We start from the raw sequence: 14322 nt of genomic DNA on the forward strand, positions 1-14322 counted from the left end.
AAGAAATGCAGCCCTGTGCACTCATCTCCACTTTAGCCAATGAGACTGCTAACCATCAAACATGGCCACTTGAATTGAGCTAAGTCAATAAGTTTAGGCAATTTGAAACAATACATTAGGAAATCAATGTAGTTAAAAATGGCTTTTCACGTGGCAGGCGAGAATTCTACATCTGGCAGAGGGTTGATCTCCAAAATTTACAAAGAACTCAAGAAGCAAGTCTCCAAAACACCAAAGGACCCTATTAAAAAGTGGGCTGCAGAACTAAATAGAGAGTTTTCAATAGAGGAGTCTAAAATGGCTGAGAGGCACTTGAGAAAGTGCTCAACATCCTTAGCCATCTGGGAAATGCAAATCAAAACAACTCTGAGATACCATCTCACTCCTGTCAGAATGGCTAAAATCAAAAACACCAATGACAATTTATGCTGGAGAGGATGTGGTGAAAGGGGGACACTCCTACATTGCTGGTGGGAGTGCCAACTGGTTCAGCCACTTAGGAAATCAGTATGGAGATTCCTCAGAAAAATGGGAATAAACCTACCACAAGACCCAGCAACTCCACTCTTAGGCATATATCCAAAAGATGCCCATTCATACAACAAAGATGTCTGTTCCACTATGTTCATAGCAGCTTTATTTGTAATAGCCAGAACTTGGAAGCAACCTAGATGTCCCTCACCTGAAGAGTGGATAGAGAAAATGTGATACATCTACACAATGGAGTACTATTCAGCAGAAAAAAATAATGGAATCATGAGATTCGCAGGCAAATGGATGACACTAGAAGAAACCATCCTGAGTGAGGTAACCCAGTCACAAAAAGAGAAACATGGCATGTACTCTCTCATATGTGGATTTTAGACATAGATCTGGGGAGTGCCAGCCTACAATCCTATGGCCAGAGAGTCTGGGAAACAGAAACTTCATTTAGTGGCTGATCGAAGAAGAGGCCGGCTCCCTTGGTTAAGCACTGAGCTGAACTCAAGAAAGCCAGTAACAGAGAGGGAGGACTGATGATCAAAGGGATTAAGACCAGGCTGGTTTAACCCCCAGAAACAGCTGACCAGATAAAGGTTAACTCTTGAATCCCAGGCATCAGCCTGGGAATCCAGCATGGGACTGATCAAGACCCCCTGAATCTGGGTGTCAGTGAGGAGGCCTAGGGAATCTATTGAGCCTTGGGCAGCAGATCAGTACCCATCCCAAGTATACACACGAACTTTGGACTCCCATAGAACAATGTGAGGTGCACTCTCACCCTGGACTCTTGGGGAAGGGTCTAAGCCCTGCCCTATATGAAATGACAGACTATGTACACCCCCATGGAGGGCCTCACCCTCCCTGGGGAAATGAGGGGATAACGGGGGGGGGTTTGGGGGGAGGGCACGGGAGGAGGGGAGGGAATGGGAGAGGGATCTGGAACTGACTTGTGAAGCAACCTCGTTTCTTATCTAAATTTAAACTGGAAAATAAAATTAAAAAATGGCTTTTCACAATTGGACTCATGGTAGGCTTCAGCTTAGAAAGTAAGGTCTTCATTAATTTTCTTAATATCCATTGGTGCATATTATCTATTTTCTGTCAGTTCTGTAATTAAGAATTGATCATACTTTTTATTTAACAAAAATTATGTTCACAAGTGCATTATAGGAATAGAATCTATGGGAGCCACATATACTGACAGATATGTTTTGTGTAGCATTATTTAATTATAACAATAAAAATTATGTCAAATTTCCCATGGTAGAACTGAATAATAACAACAGAAATCCAGAAACTGCCTCTTATATGAACTCATATATGCATGTAAAATTATACAAAAATACAGATATGCATGGTGTCCACCATTATACATATAGATATCTGTATCTAGGATTTTATTAATTTACCAATCTATTTAACCTATGTGTTTAAACACGTGCAGAGAGGAGAAAAAAAGACATGTGCTCTTTAGAGGGGTTACCTGTAGCTAGCGAATCATTGACAATTTTTCACACTTTGTAAATTTTCTTTAACTTCTCATGACTAATCAGAAAGGAAGTTCTAAAATCAGTGATAAATCTCACATATACCAGAACTTTGTACAACAAATGCTTTCCTGATTTCATTCACAGATAGAATACTGGCTTCTTCTACTATAACTATTGTCTGGAGTCCCATTAAGGTTATTTGTGTCTATCAAGGTATACCTGTAATTGTTCTTTCCCTGGCTTGAAGTTTGTGGTTGTGGTATGTCCTGAAGCTTTCCGCTGAATTCACTTTATAAGTGCTCAATCAAAACTTCCTTGATAAAAGTCATCTCAGAGTCATAACACACCAAAGGTTCAGAAAAACTATGAGGCAAATTTAGCAGGGAGTTAGATATAAAGATAAACACCCTGATTTAGTATGCAAATAAAGGCTAAATTATACATGCCATATTCTTGTTACAGCATTGTTCATTTAAATTTTGTTTGCTAGGAGGGTTGAATGACATGTCACTACCATTTTGAGATCTAAGTGTCACTGATGGTACTACAAAGTACAACTCAGCTGCAGACATACATTCTTACAGTGGACATGCTATCTATTTCCACAGCCATGATTTCAGATACTTGGCTTTCTGCTTTCCTAGGAGTTCAATTCCATGGCCTCAGACATTCCTGAATGTCAACGATAATCTGTAACAAAAGAATCGAGTAGCCTAGGAAGCAGAATTGTTTCAAAAGGATCAATGACAGCAAAGAGAGGTCCTTGCCATTTTAAGAGAGATACACAGACATAGTAAAGAAAAAAGTGAATAAAGATACACAGCTTTGTACATATTAGAAATATCTAATGTGCCACCAACACAATTTCCCTAAAACACAGAAAGCCCCAGCGACTGGAGCCACACTAGTAAAGAAAAAAAGTGAATCAAGATACACAACTTTGTACATATTAGAAATATCTAATGTGCCACCAACACAATTTCCCTAAAACACAGAAAGCCCAGCGACTGGAGCCACACTCATGTGTCTTTGTGTCACTCTTACTTTTGAATTACCAACCATCTATTTTTCCCACATCCTGACATACATTAAGACATTTTCAGCCAGAATTTTTTTGGCAATATGCTGATTTTTTTCAGCTACAGCAAGCCACACAAAAGTACTACCATTAATGTCCAATGGTTGTATCAGCCGAGCCTTTCTGCCACACACGTCTTCTTTAAAAGATTCTCCGTCTTCCCTTCATGAATCAGCAGTGCTTTGTCTTCACAGAGATCGCTTACTTCACACACTCATATGTTCTCTTCATCCAACATTTTGTTGATGCCGTCGCAGAGTTTCTGTAAGTGAGGCTTAAATTTTCCAAAGGGATTATACAAGGCCGCCAGAAAATCACAATCTGAAAAATGATCAAAGACGTTGTTAACCTGTCTGTGAGACTTGGCGGTGAGGTGGCGCTGGATGATGTCATGCAGCAGCTCCCGGCATTAGTTCAGCAGCCTGGACAGCACGTTGTGGTCGAAGATGTATTCCACCTGGTGGAAGCTGACCACCGTCATGGCAAGCTGGTGGACCTTCTTCTTGAACTTCTCCATGAGCACCAGCTCGTCTTGATTGAACTGATTGTTCCTGTGGAGGACAGCCAGCTTGATGACCGTCTTGATGAGGTTCTTGATGACCCTCTCTGCCTCCTTCTTGTTTTGGGTGTACTCCTTGGTGACCCAGTACAGCTCATCCAGCTGAAGATAAGACATTGGGTAAATATCAAAGAAGACCTCCATGAAAACAATCCTGCCCTGACCAAAATATGAGAAGGAGATGTTTAAATCAGAGGCAGGAAGATACAGCAGGGCAACACAATAACATGTGTAGGAAATTAGTAGAAATTTGTCAGTGACTGCTTCCATTGCTTTATTCTCAGGAGAATTTCAAAGACCTCTGAGAAAATCGGACACTATCAGTCACTGAATCATGGCTCATCATGTCCTGTTTCAAAATGTGGAATCATGGCTTTCGGCCTATATTTCTTCTTTGTGTGTGTGTGTGGGGCAGCACATGTAGAAGCAATAGATGACACTTGCATTTAATCCCCACTTTCAACTTTTTTTTTGGTTTTATGAGACAGGGTTTCTCTGTATTGTTTTAGAAGCTGTCGGACTAGCCCGGCCTCGAACTCACAGAGATCCGCCTGCCTCGGCCTCCTGAGTGCTGGGATTAAAGGTGTGTGCCACCACCGCACGGCTTCAACTTTTTTTTTAAGACAGAATCTTTTTATACCACCACTGTGTATATCAGACTAACTGGCCCATAATATTCCAGATATTCTGTCTCTCTCTTCTGTCTCACAGTAACAGCACTGGGATATGAGGTGTGCAAGCTACCACATCCAGCTTTACATGGATTCTAAAGCTATGAATTCAGGTGCTCCTGGCAGATGCTTTCTCCACTCAACCAACTTTCTGACCCCCAACATATAGCTTAATAAAAGGAATTATTTATCAAGCCCCCATTAAAAAGAACCACACTACACAGCCTCACCTTAAGGCAGATTGGATAGCTCTCTTCTAACAGGGCAGATTTTATTGTAGTGGGAGAAACTGAACTACATGGGTACACTGGAAGTGAGAGAAAATGTTTGATACCTGTTAGGTATCATTAATTGGGATGACATTATTATGTCTAATTTATAGTTTATAAACATAAAGGCTTCCAAAGGCATTATCAACTTTGAGAACAGTCTTTTAACTTAAAATTACTGCATTCTGAGAGAATATCCCTTTATGTGGAGTGGGATCCCAAAAGTTCATTCGTCTACTAGGGATAAATACTGATCCACTACCAGAGGCCCCCATAGATTAACCAGACCTCCAAACTAACACCCTCCTTCAGGGTGTCTGGAACAGTCCTATGCTGGTTTCCCAACTATCAGTCTGGGGTCCATGAGCTCTCCCTTGCACAGGTCAGCTGTTTCGGTGGGTTTCTCCAGCCTGGTCTTCACCCCTTTTTGTTCATCACTCCTCCCCCTCTGCAACTGGATTCCAGAGTTCAGCTCTGGAGGTTCTAGGCCCTGCTCCAAATGATATGACAGACTTTGAAGATCCCCCATGGAAGTCCTCACCTTCCCTGGGGAGCTGAAAGGGATGCGATAGGGAGTTGGTGGAAAACAGGAGAGGAGGGGAGGGAGAGGGAACTGGGATTGACATTAAAAAGAAGCTTGTTTACAATTTAAATAAAAAATGGGGGAAAGTACTGCAGTGTAGAGGAGCTTTACCAACTTCGTTAACACTTCTGTCTTTCTTCTTCAGTCTACCCAAAAAAAATGCTTATCTCAGTTTCTTTTTTAGTGGAAAAAAATCACTTGCTCAACACTAGCAACAGGATTCACAAGTAAAGCTCATTGAAATTGTATTTACAGAAATGAAATTGGAAAGAGACGATAACTCTTGAGAAACAGAAAACAGTCCAACGATACAAGTGAGATGCCACCATGGATTAGAATGCAGCATATTTATTGGAAAAGTTCATATGTTAGGCAATTCTCTTGTGAAAAGTTTTGCAAATACATAGACAGGGAGCAGCTGATGAATAAGAATTGGATGATGTATAATATATATCCATATTGCCAATAGTATATGTATGTTGGGAAGTTAGCTTTATTTTTTTTTTCAGTATCCCTAATGCAGAACACATTTCAAGTTGACAATAATATCATGTTTCTCACAATTGTAATTTGCCAACAACTCTCCCAAACAGTCAACATTGACTATTTTGACATTTGAAAACAAGAAAATAACCATCTATTTACATTTGTTTCAGGTTAAATACTAAAGTACTGGTATATTAAAGTTTTGCAAAACCAGCAGCTGAATGTTTTCAAGATTCATCCAGATGAATTATAATGACTTCAGGTGGTTTTATATTAACAAAGACACTCTCTTTAATTGTCTTTTCATCATCTATAAAGTTACAATAACTATGATTTAACTTTGATTCAAATTTGTGTTTTCCTTAAAGAACTGACCCTACGGTACTACTTTTTTGTTTTTTAATAATGAGTCAGAATTATCACATTAAAATCTCACTCATGTTTAAAGCCAGGTAATCACTCCATTTAATTATTATGGAGCAAAATGAGCCTACAGTCAGAGGCTCAATGTCCTCCATGTCAATCATTCAGTGTCATTTCAGTTTTTAATTTAATCTTCAGTAAATTGTTTTCAAGCACAGAACACTGCATACTGTATACCAGTCAGGTATGAATTTTGCTCATACTTTCATAGGTTCACAAGCAGAAATTTTTTAACATATTAAATTGATTCTTTAAAAAATACAAATAAATAATTGAGAAACTTTATGCTCAAGTCAGTTGCATACGTAAGTGTAGAAAGTAGATATTATTTTAAAATGAATACAGACTTTGTCTAAAACAATTTTTAAAAGATGAGTAGAGTAGCTGCAGTCCTTTAGATTCTCTGGTTATTTCTACAGATAATGCATCATTTGCCAAAAGCAATGTGAAAAGATAAATCACTTGTTCTGGGTCAGAAAAAGATATTCATCAGACTATAGGAGGGTGTGTTGCCTCCAGCCATATTTAATGAATACTAACTATGTGCCAGGCACAATGTAAAATGTTGAGAACCCAAAGAAGAAAGGACAAGGACCCTGCCCACAAGGCATTACCAATCACTAAAGCAGATATTGAGATGGAGAGAGATTTCTGTTAAGAACCTACATCTTCAAACAAAGATAAAATAGCAGCAAGCACCTACATTTACATTATAGGCTAGTGATGAAGTTGGGCATATTTAGAGCTGTCAAATATCAATCAGCCAAAATTTTACTCAAGGTTTCAATGTCACACAAGACTAATGTAATTTTAAAATCTGAATTTTCATGCATGAGGGAGAAGACAGTGAACCCCCTCCAATTTCAAGCCCAAATCCTTATAATTATATTAATATATTCTCTAACAGCCCACAGACACAAAATAAAAGACAATACTATATGATGATCATTTAGTTCATTTATTTTTGTCTCTAACGAGATGCATGCACTAAACTTGAAGCATTCTACATTACTGAAATATTTACATCATTGTACATATGATATGCAGGAAATTTTTTTCCTACCTTGGATAAAGGTATAATAGAATTCTAATCTAGACTTTTCTGTTGTGATTCTTCACAAATGAGGGAGGTATTCTAATTTGTTCCAATTTACCACAGCTTGAACTCAAGTGAACGCAGCACACAGCTTTGCCCCTTTTATACTAAACCATATGGGAATGAAAGACTGAACACTGATAAACACTCACAGCTTTCATCATTTCCATTGCTCTTACTCAAAGGTATCATGCTTGGTGTAATAGTCCTTGTTCTAGCTTTACTTTGCCTTGCAGGATTGAACGACAGTGCACATCAAAGTTCAAATTACAATAACTGCAGGAGAGTTGGCACAGATAGTATGACGTTATATATTTTACTAGGTAGAGACAGAAAAACAAATTCCAATGACCACATAGGGGATTATTTCATTGAACTTAGAAAGTTCATTTTCTTTCCATGAGATTCAGTGAATAAGACCCCCATCAATGAAACTCATACCTCCTCACAGATAAAGATAGGAGACCCAGTAAACCAGGTTGAACAAACAGAAGGCTGTGGGGAAGAAAATTCGAGCATAGGAATCCATTTTGGCAATGCGAATATGTATTCTCCCATGTCTCCAGGCTCCTGTTCGGCAATCTTCAAAACAGCAGAAGAAACTGGCACAGTCCTTGCCATCCAGACACTCATAGCCATATTCTTCATCCCTCTCTTGAAGGTGTGTGGCATTGTTCATTTGGATGGTTGCTGATCTGGGACGGATATCAATGGTAGGAGCCTGAGACAAGGTAGGTAAAGGAGAAAGATTCAAGTTAGCTACAGTGGAAGTATGCTACATGGTTTCTCCACAATGTCACCAATGAATTGATGAATCTGAAAATGAGTACTCAGGAAATTGCTTATGACATCTACGATGGTAAAATTGAACTCAGAAAGATAGCACAGTTGCAGATTTCAGACTCTGAGCTTAAGCGGTGCAGCTGGAAACAATACTATCAAGCTAATAGCTACAGCAATAATATTGAACAACAAAAGAACTCAAAGTATCAATATTTAAATCAAACTACATGGAATTTCATTATATTAATTATTAGATGTGAAGCTGGTTACATGAAGCTGGTTAATGGTACTGCAAGTGAGTAAAATAGAGAAATAAAAATGCATTGGTTTTTCAAATCAAATTGCATGTCATGCTAACTTATAGGCAAATAGGAACCCATTATACTGACCAAATATACTAAATGACTTTAATAGAAAATGCTAATATACATGGAGAAATGAAGAAGTTCCTTGATTTTTTTATACGACAAAGATTTAATTTATGTATTAATGTAGTTTGTCTAACACTCACCAACTTAAAACTGATATCAGTGTTTACATACATATCAAATAAGATTGTGAATTCAAAAGGAATGACATTACTTGTCAAGGTTTTCTTAACAAGATGAACTACAATTATTGACACAGTAATCTAATATTGCATGTTTGAACAACAAAATTACCCAAAACTCGGGGCTTATTTTTAGCTTTTGGAGTGTATAAATATAAATCACATTTTCTAAATTAGTTATTAGGGAAAATAAAAATCCCATTTCAATATTTCACAGAGCCAATAGGCCTAGTGATCACATTGGCACGAGAGGAAGGAGATTTTAATTAAAATCTTGTAAAGACAGTTTTCTTATTATAAATTCTCAAATACATAGAGATTAAGTTCATAAATGTGTTTTAAAACCTCATTTTAATTAGTGTTTACAGAGTTAAACTTTAGCTTTAAAAGTACATATATATTCTTTTAACATATGTATATAAGAAGTACATATGTAAATTATAGACAGTAAAATATATTTCATTTGCATCTGAGGAGACACAGCAGCCTATGTGGGCTTTGGAATTATAGAAGCCTTATTATCTGTGATTACTACTAGCCTTATGATTTTGAACTGAGTGTAGAATAAAAATCTATATAGTCTAGTTGCTGAATCAATTCTAAAGTTCTATAGAATATTCTCCCCTTGAGTGTGCCAGCATCTAGTAGACTACTTAAATGCTTACTCATAAAAAATAAAGCACCATGGAAAGCATTAATAGTTAATTCAGCAGTTGCATGCAGTGAAATTTCCATTCCAAAACATTATACCTTGAAGGAAAACATCCGAAGAAGCTTTGGATTTGTAGACAGAAAAGAGAATTGCATTTTTTAATAGAAAGAAGGAAAAGCAATAAAAAGAGAAAGAGAAACAAAATAAGACAAATTAAAAATACATTTTGAAAACGCAGTAAGTAAAATGAACTGAAAGCATAAACATAGAAGGTGGGCTCTGAGATTGGCATAATTTCTATATATCTAAAGTTAGAAATAACATTTTTGTGATTGGCGATCAAATCCTAAACAAATAACCCACAAGTTCATGACTACGAAGGCCAATACTGTTCAGTTTCAAGGATACATCCTAGTGAAAACTTTGACTGTAGAAAAACAGTATGAATTGTGTAATTGCCATTAAAGTGGATCTCATATATGAGTCCTGAGGAGGAGGAGTGAAGAACACGTTAAACAAGGAGATGCATTTTCAGCTACTTAGAACCTCACCATCTAGACTGCAACTAGCTCTGATAAATAAACAAACTGACTTTAAGGAGAAAATGTATAATATTCTCCAGGAACTATATTTTCTTGTTTTCTCTGTATTCTTTTCCTATCTGCCTTTAATTTTCCTCCTTCTATTATCAAGAACCGGAATTAAAGAATCCACTATTTTTGTCTCTGTAGTAATTTCCACACTCAAGTGATAAGGAAAGCCAGAGGACTTTTGGAAAGGACTTCAGACTTTGCCTAAAAGCCTGCCTCCTATCCTCATCACAGATGAGCATCAGTACAGCCATCTTATTTGAGGGAGATGAATTAGAAAATGAAGGAGAGGGATTAAGTAGAGAAACAAAATTTAAAGTAAGAAAATTCAAACAAGAATAGGAAAAAGTGGAAAGGCAGAGACAGAGAACAGACAGGGAAAGGAAGGACCACACATAGTACAAGCAATATTTGGGAGATTAAAAGAAAGCAAATTTCATGTTTTCATTAACCAATGATGCTATTTTATTTACCTTATTACTTTCAAATAAACAGGTCATTTGTAAAATATCTTAAGTAATTTCTGAACGTGCATCAGAATAGGAGTCAAGTCCAACTAGAGTTCTCTAGTCACTAGAGTTCCCTAGTCATCCCATAGTTCCTGGCCAGATAGATAGCCTCTCAGAGCAGAAAACCAGGGCAGGGTGTCAATCCAGGCAAGTAGGGCTATTACTTTGTCATCCTCTCAAAGGGAAATGAACTTACACTTTCATGGGGGTTCTGAGAACCAGAAGCTAGGGCAAGATGGATAAGTAGGCACCTATATGTTGTCCTCAACACTCATGATAAAAGATAATGCCTTTACTTATTCATATTTAAGTCTCATTCTCCCCTTTTATGATTTAGTACAAGCAAAAGTCATCTTACCTGTTTCCAAATCAAGCAGTCACCAAAAATAAAAATTCAGGTTGTCAACTATACAAACAATCAGTATCAGTTTCCATTACCATTCTTCAATTTTAAGAAACCTCATGACATTTTTTTGTATTTTGTTGGTTTGTTGATCTTCACTATAACATTTATTTTTCATATTAGTATTTTTTAAAATTTGTTTTTAAGATATCCATCTAATTTTACTTTATATGAGGGAGCAGAGACAGGCAGGAAGGCTAAGTAACTTGCCCACAGAATCTTAAGACATTTGTTTTGGAGAAAAAAAGACACACATGGGTATACAATGATTAGAAGCTTTCGAGTAGAAAAATGCATATGTGTGTATAAACACACATACACACCTACACATATGCATACACACACTAAGTTATTTATAAATTGGTATGACTAGTAAACTAATACAAGAACCTAATGTTTTGTATACCTTTGGTGTATATTTTAATTAAAACAGAGTAATTTAAAAATATTATAGTAAGCTGGACAGAAAGAAGAAATTCAATGACACAGAAAACGATAACTCAAATGTTTTAACTCCCTATACTGAAGACAATGTACAATTATATTTGCATGAAGAGTCTGACTTGGAGTATCTTGGAACTCTTCCCTAACTAATGATCATAAACAAATCTTTATTCTGGTCAAAAGCTCACTTATTCTCTTTTCATCATGGAGTTCAATGTGCTGAACCACATGGTGGAGGTAAGCTAACCAATCCAAACCCGAACAAAACCCAATGACCTTTCCCCATAAATAGTTTGGTTGTCCTGATGGGAAATGATACATACAGGGTTTTTCTTCTTTTTGTCTTTGTCCTTGCTTGGTTTCCGATTGCTGACAAAATAATGCAGGGTTCCATACTCCACCAAAGCAGAAAACACAAAGATGAAGCAAACAGATACGAAGAGATCCATTGCTGTGACATAGGAGACCTTCGGCAGAGATTTCCGGGCTATGGTACTGAGAGTAGTCATGGTGAGGACAGTTGTGATACCTACAGAGAAGCACAATAAAAAAATCACATGATATTATCGGTAAGGTGAGTATCTGAGGCACCCTACTCATAATATCACTTCTATTCAGCAGTCTCTGGAAGGGAGGAATAACTGGAAAATTGGAGTTAATTCAACTCTATCTAAAATACTGTTAGGTTTTATACATTAATTATTTTGATTGGCACTGAGTAAATAATGGGTAAAATCATAGATGTGTATCTCAGTGCTTTGTATTTTAGTGAGAGGAAACAGCATAATGAAATTAGGAAATAAAGTCCTGGTTTCCATTTCTGATATATACCATGGAAAAGGCAGGGATGGAGAAAACTCCTCAGACAGAGTTCACGTAGGAGGACCTTTAGTGGCATTCATGCTCAAACAGAGACTTCAGAGGTAAAGTGAAATCAGCCTTTTGACAATTAATTAGAGGCAGAACCTGAGGAAAGGCAATTATGTCTATTTATGAAAATTTAAACTGCCTGCCATCTGTGTAAAAGCAAGGAGATCAAGGGGATGTTGGTGACATAGAAGTTGTATTAATCCTGCAGTATACATGTAGTATATCATGTTTCTTCAACAAGAAGGAACCTTTCAAAATTACTAAACAGGAGACATTGGTAAATGCATAAATGACACCATCTAATTAAGTTTGCCGAATGAAAATAACTACCTCCAAAGTTATGAAAACTACCTAGAGCACAAGATGGAATTATATTCTGTCCAGGCTAATATAGGGTACAGATGACATAAAAATGTGGGCAGCCTGATATTAACTACTTTACACTGTACTACATTTTAAATGTAGGAATACAGGAAAACTTGTAGAATGAGTGATAAACAACGCAGTTCTGGGCGACTCCACTGTATTATTAGAGGAAGAGCCTTCTTAGGATTCCTATTGGTTTTGATAGTGTTAGATTTAGAGTTCAGCATAGAAAAAACGATGGTGAATCTTATCTGTCATGGTGCACATTGAATAGTTTACTGATGTATGTAGATGGTATTGTGTTGAAGATTTGAACTGTTGTTCAGTCTTCAGTTTGATTCTTTTGGGACATGTTACAACATTTAGTGACATGGGAGGAAGTTAGGACACTGGAGGTACATACATGAAGAGATATTAATATGACAGCCCAACTCCCTCTCCCCAGTTTCTGTGTATCCTCATGCCATAAGCATACACTTTCCTTTATGAACTTCAACCATGATGTCCCCTGGCTCAGAAAAACAAGGTCAAGTGACTACATTCTGAATTCACAAAACTTTGAACCAAAATAAGTCTTTCTTCCATTCACATTGATTTACTTATATACTTGTTACATTGATGGAAAACTGACTAACACGGAGAACCGACATCAAATAAAGTCTCAAATATGGTTAGATATTTGTGTTTATTTTGGATACGATCTACTTCCTAAGCTAAATGAAACTAATTAGGTTGGGTACACATTAATTCAAATTGAACTTCTTGATTGTACCTAATTGCATCTTATATTTTTGTAGTGAATGTAAAAAACTGAATTGGAAACTGGGCCTTCATTTTCACAATCAGGCCTCAAGCTATACTTGAACTTTGAAAATGTGAAAATAGAACTATTTTTGGTAGAGACCACAGATGAGTTCATTTTAGAAGACCTGGCATGTGATACTTAACTCAAAACAAATTCTGACACATTACTTAAATACTGATCTTGCAAAAGCAAAAGATCTTATTTAGGACACAAGGAAGTTCATCCCAGCTATTCAATGTGTATCTTGAGGAGCTACTTCCTATTTCCAGGGTACTTCCTGGGGTCACAGAAAATAGAAAAATTAGGACATTAGGAAGTAGGAAAGTCATAGTTTTACCTGATTCACCAACAATGTAATTGAAGTCCTTTTGAAGCCCAGATTTATTAACTGAAATAATTAAATTTTTCTTACCGTGGCATGATAAATGAGATGCACAGTTTTCGTTAATTAATCCAGTCCTGGCATGAAGTGATCTTCCTGGCAATGCTATCTCACCCCAGAATACGTGAGTGAAAAGTACCAATATGTTTGCATCTTGCTGTGCCCACACCCTCACTATATCATGATTAACTTTCACCTGCTCTCAGCTGTGTACCGATCCACATTCATGCGTTACAAGACCCAGAAATATGTCCTCAAAAAGCAGCCAATATCTCTGCGTGTTGTCAGTGGCTCTGCCATCATACAAGTCAGCTATATCCGTCCCATGACAAGAAGTTCAAAATCTGTAAGTGTTCCAGGTAATCACATTTAAATGCCTGAAAAGATCATGGAACTTCACAAATATAAAGTCATGTTCTGAAAAGTGACTACATACTTGACTCACCTGGGATTAACAAACAAAAGCCCATATGTGGGTTAGGCTCAAGATAAATGAAATAAACACTTCATGGTGTGGTGCTGTGGAATATTCCTTTATACTGTGTGAAGATATGTCACTGTGATTGGTTCAATTAAAAAAAAAACAAAAACAAATGGCCAATAGCTAGGCAGGAGGATTAGCAGAGACTTCTAAACAGAGAGAGCTCTGGGAAGAACAAAGGAGGGTCACCAGTCAGACACACAAAGAGAAAACAAGGCATGAAGGAAGAGAGGTAAAAGTTACAAGCTGTGGGATGGGGCATAGGTGCTTCATGCCTTTAATCCCAGCACTTGGGAGGCAGAGGCAGGTGGATCTCTGTGAGTTTGAGGCCAACCTGGTCTACAGAGTG

At 37.2% G+C, this 14322-nt stretch overlaps 1 protein-coding gene and 1 pseudogene across 2 annotated transcripts in view; both read right to left on the reverse strand.

Moving 5' to 3' along the window:
• Positions 1-1596: 1596 nt before the first annotated feature.
• LOC121141295 lies at positions 1597-4155 on the reverse strand (annotated as a pseudogene).
• A 1310-nt stretch (positions 4156-5465) lies between these two features.
• Gabrg2 (gamma-aminobutyric acid type A receptor subunit gamma2) overlaps positions 5466-14322 on the reverse strand; it is an 86016-nt gene continuing 77159 nt past the window's right edge. Inside the window, exons 8-10 of one of the 2 annotated variants that reach the window (XM_040748467.1) lie at positions 11393-11598; positions 9222-9245; positions 5466-7859 (exon numbers count right to left, since the gene is read on the reverse strand). In XM_040748467.1, the coding sequence (XP_040604401.1) occupies positions 7584-7859; positions 9222-9245; positions 11393-11598 (506 nt within the window). In that variant the 3' untranslated portion in view covers positions 5466-7583. The remainder of the gene's footprint in view (positions 7860-9221; positions 9246-11392; positions 11599-14322) is intronic. The other variant, XM_040748468.1, reaches the window with a different exon arrangement.

This window comes from Mesocricetus auratus, unplaced genomic scaffold (assembly GCF_017639785.1).
Source record: "Mesocricetus auratus isolate SY011 unplaced genomic scaffold, BCM_Maur_2.0 Super-Scaffold_100007, whole genome shotgun sequence".
NCBI lineage: Eukaryota > Metazoa > Chordata > Mammalia > Rodentia > Cricetidae > Mesocricetus > Mesocricetus auratus.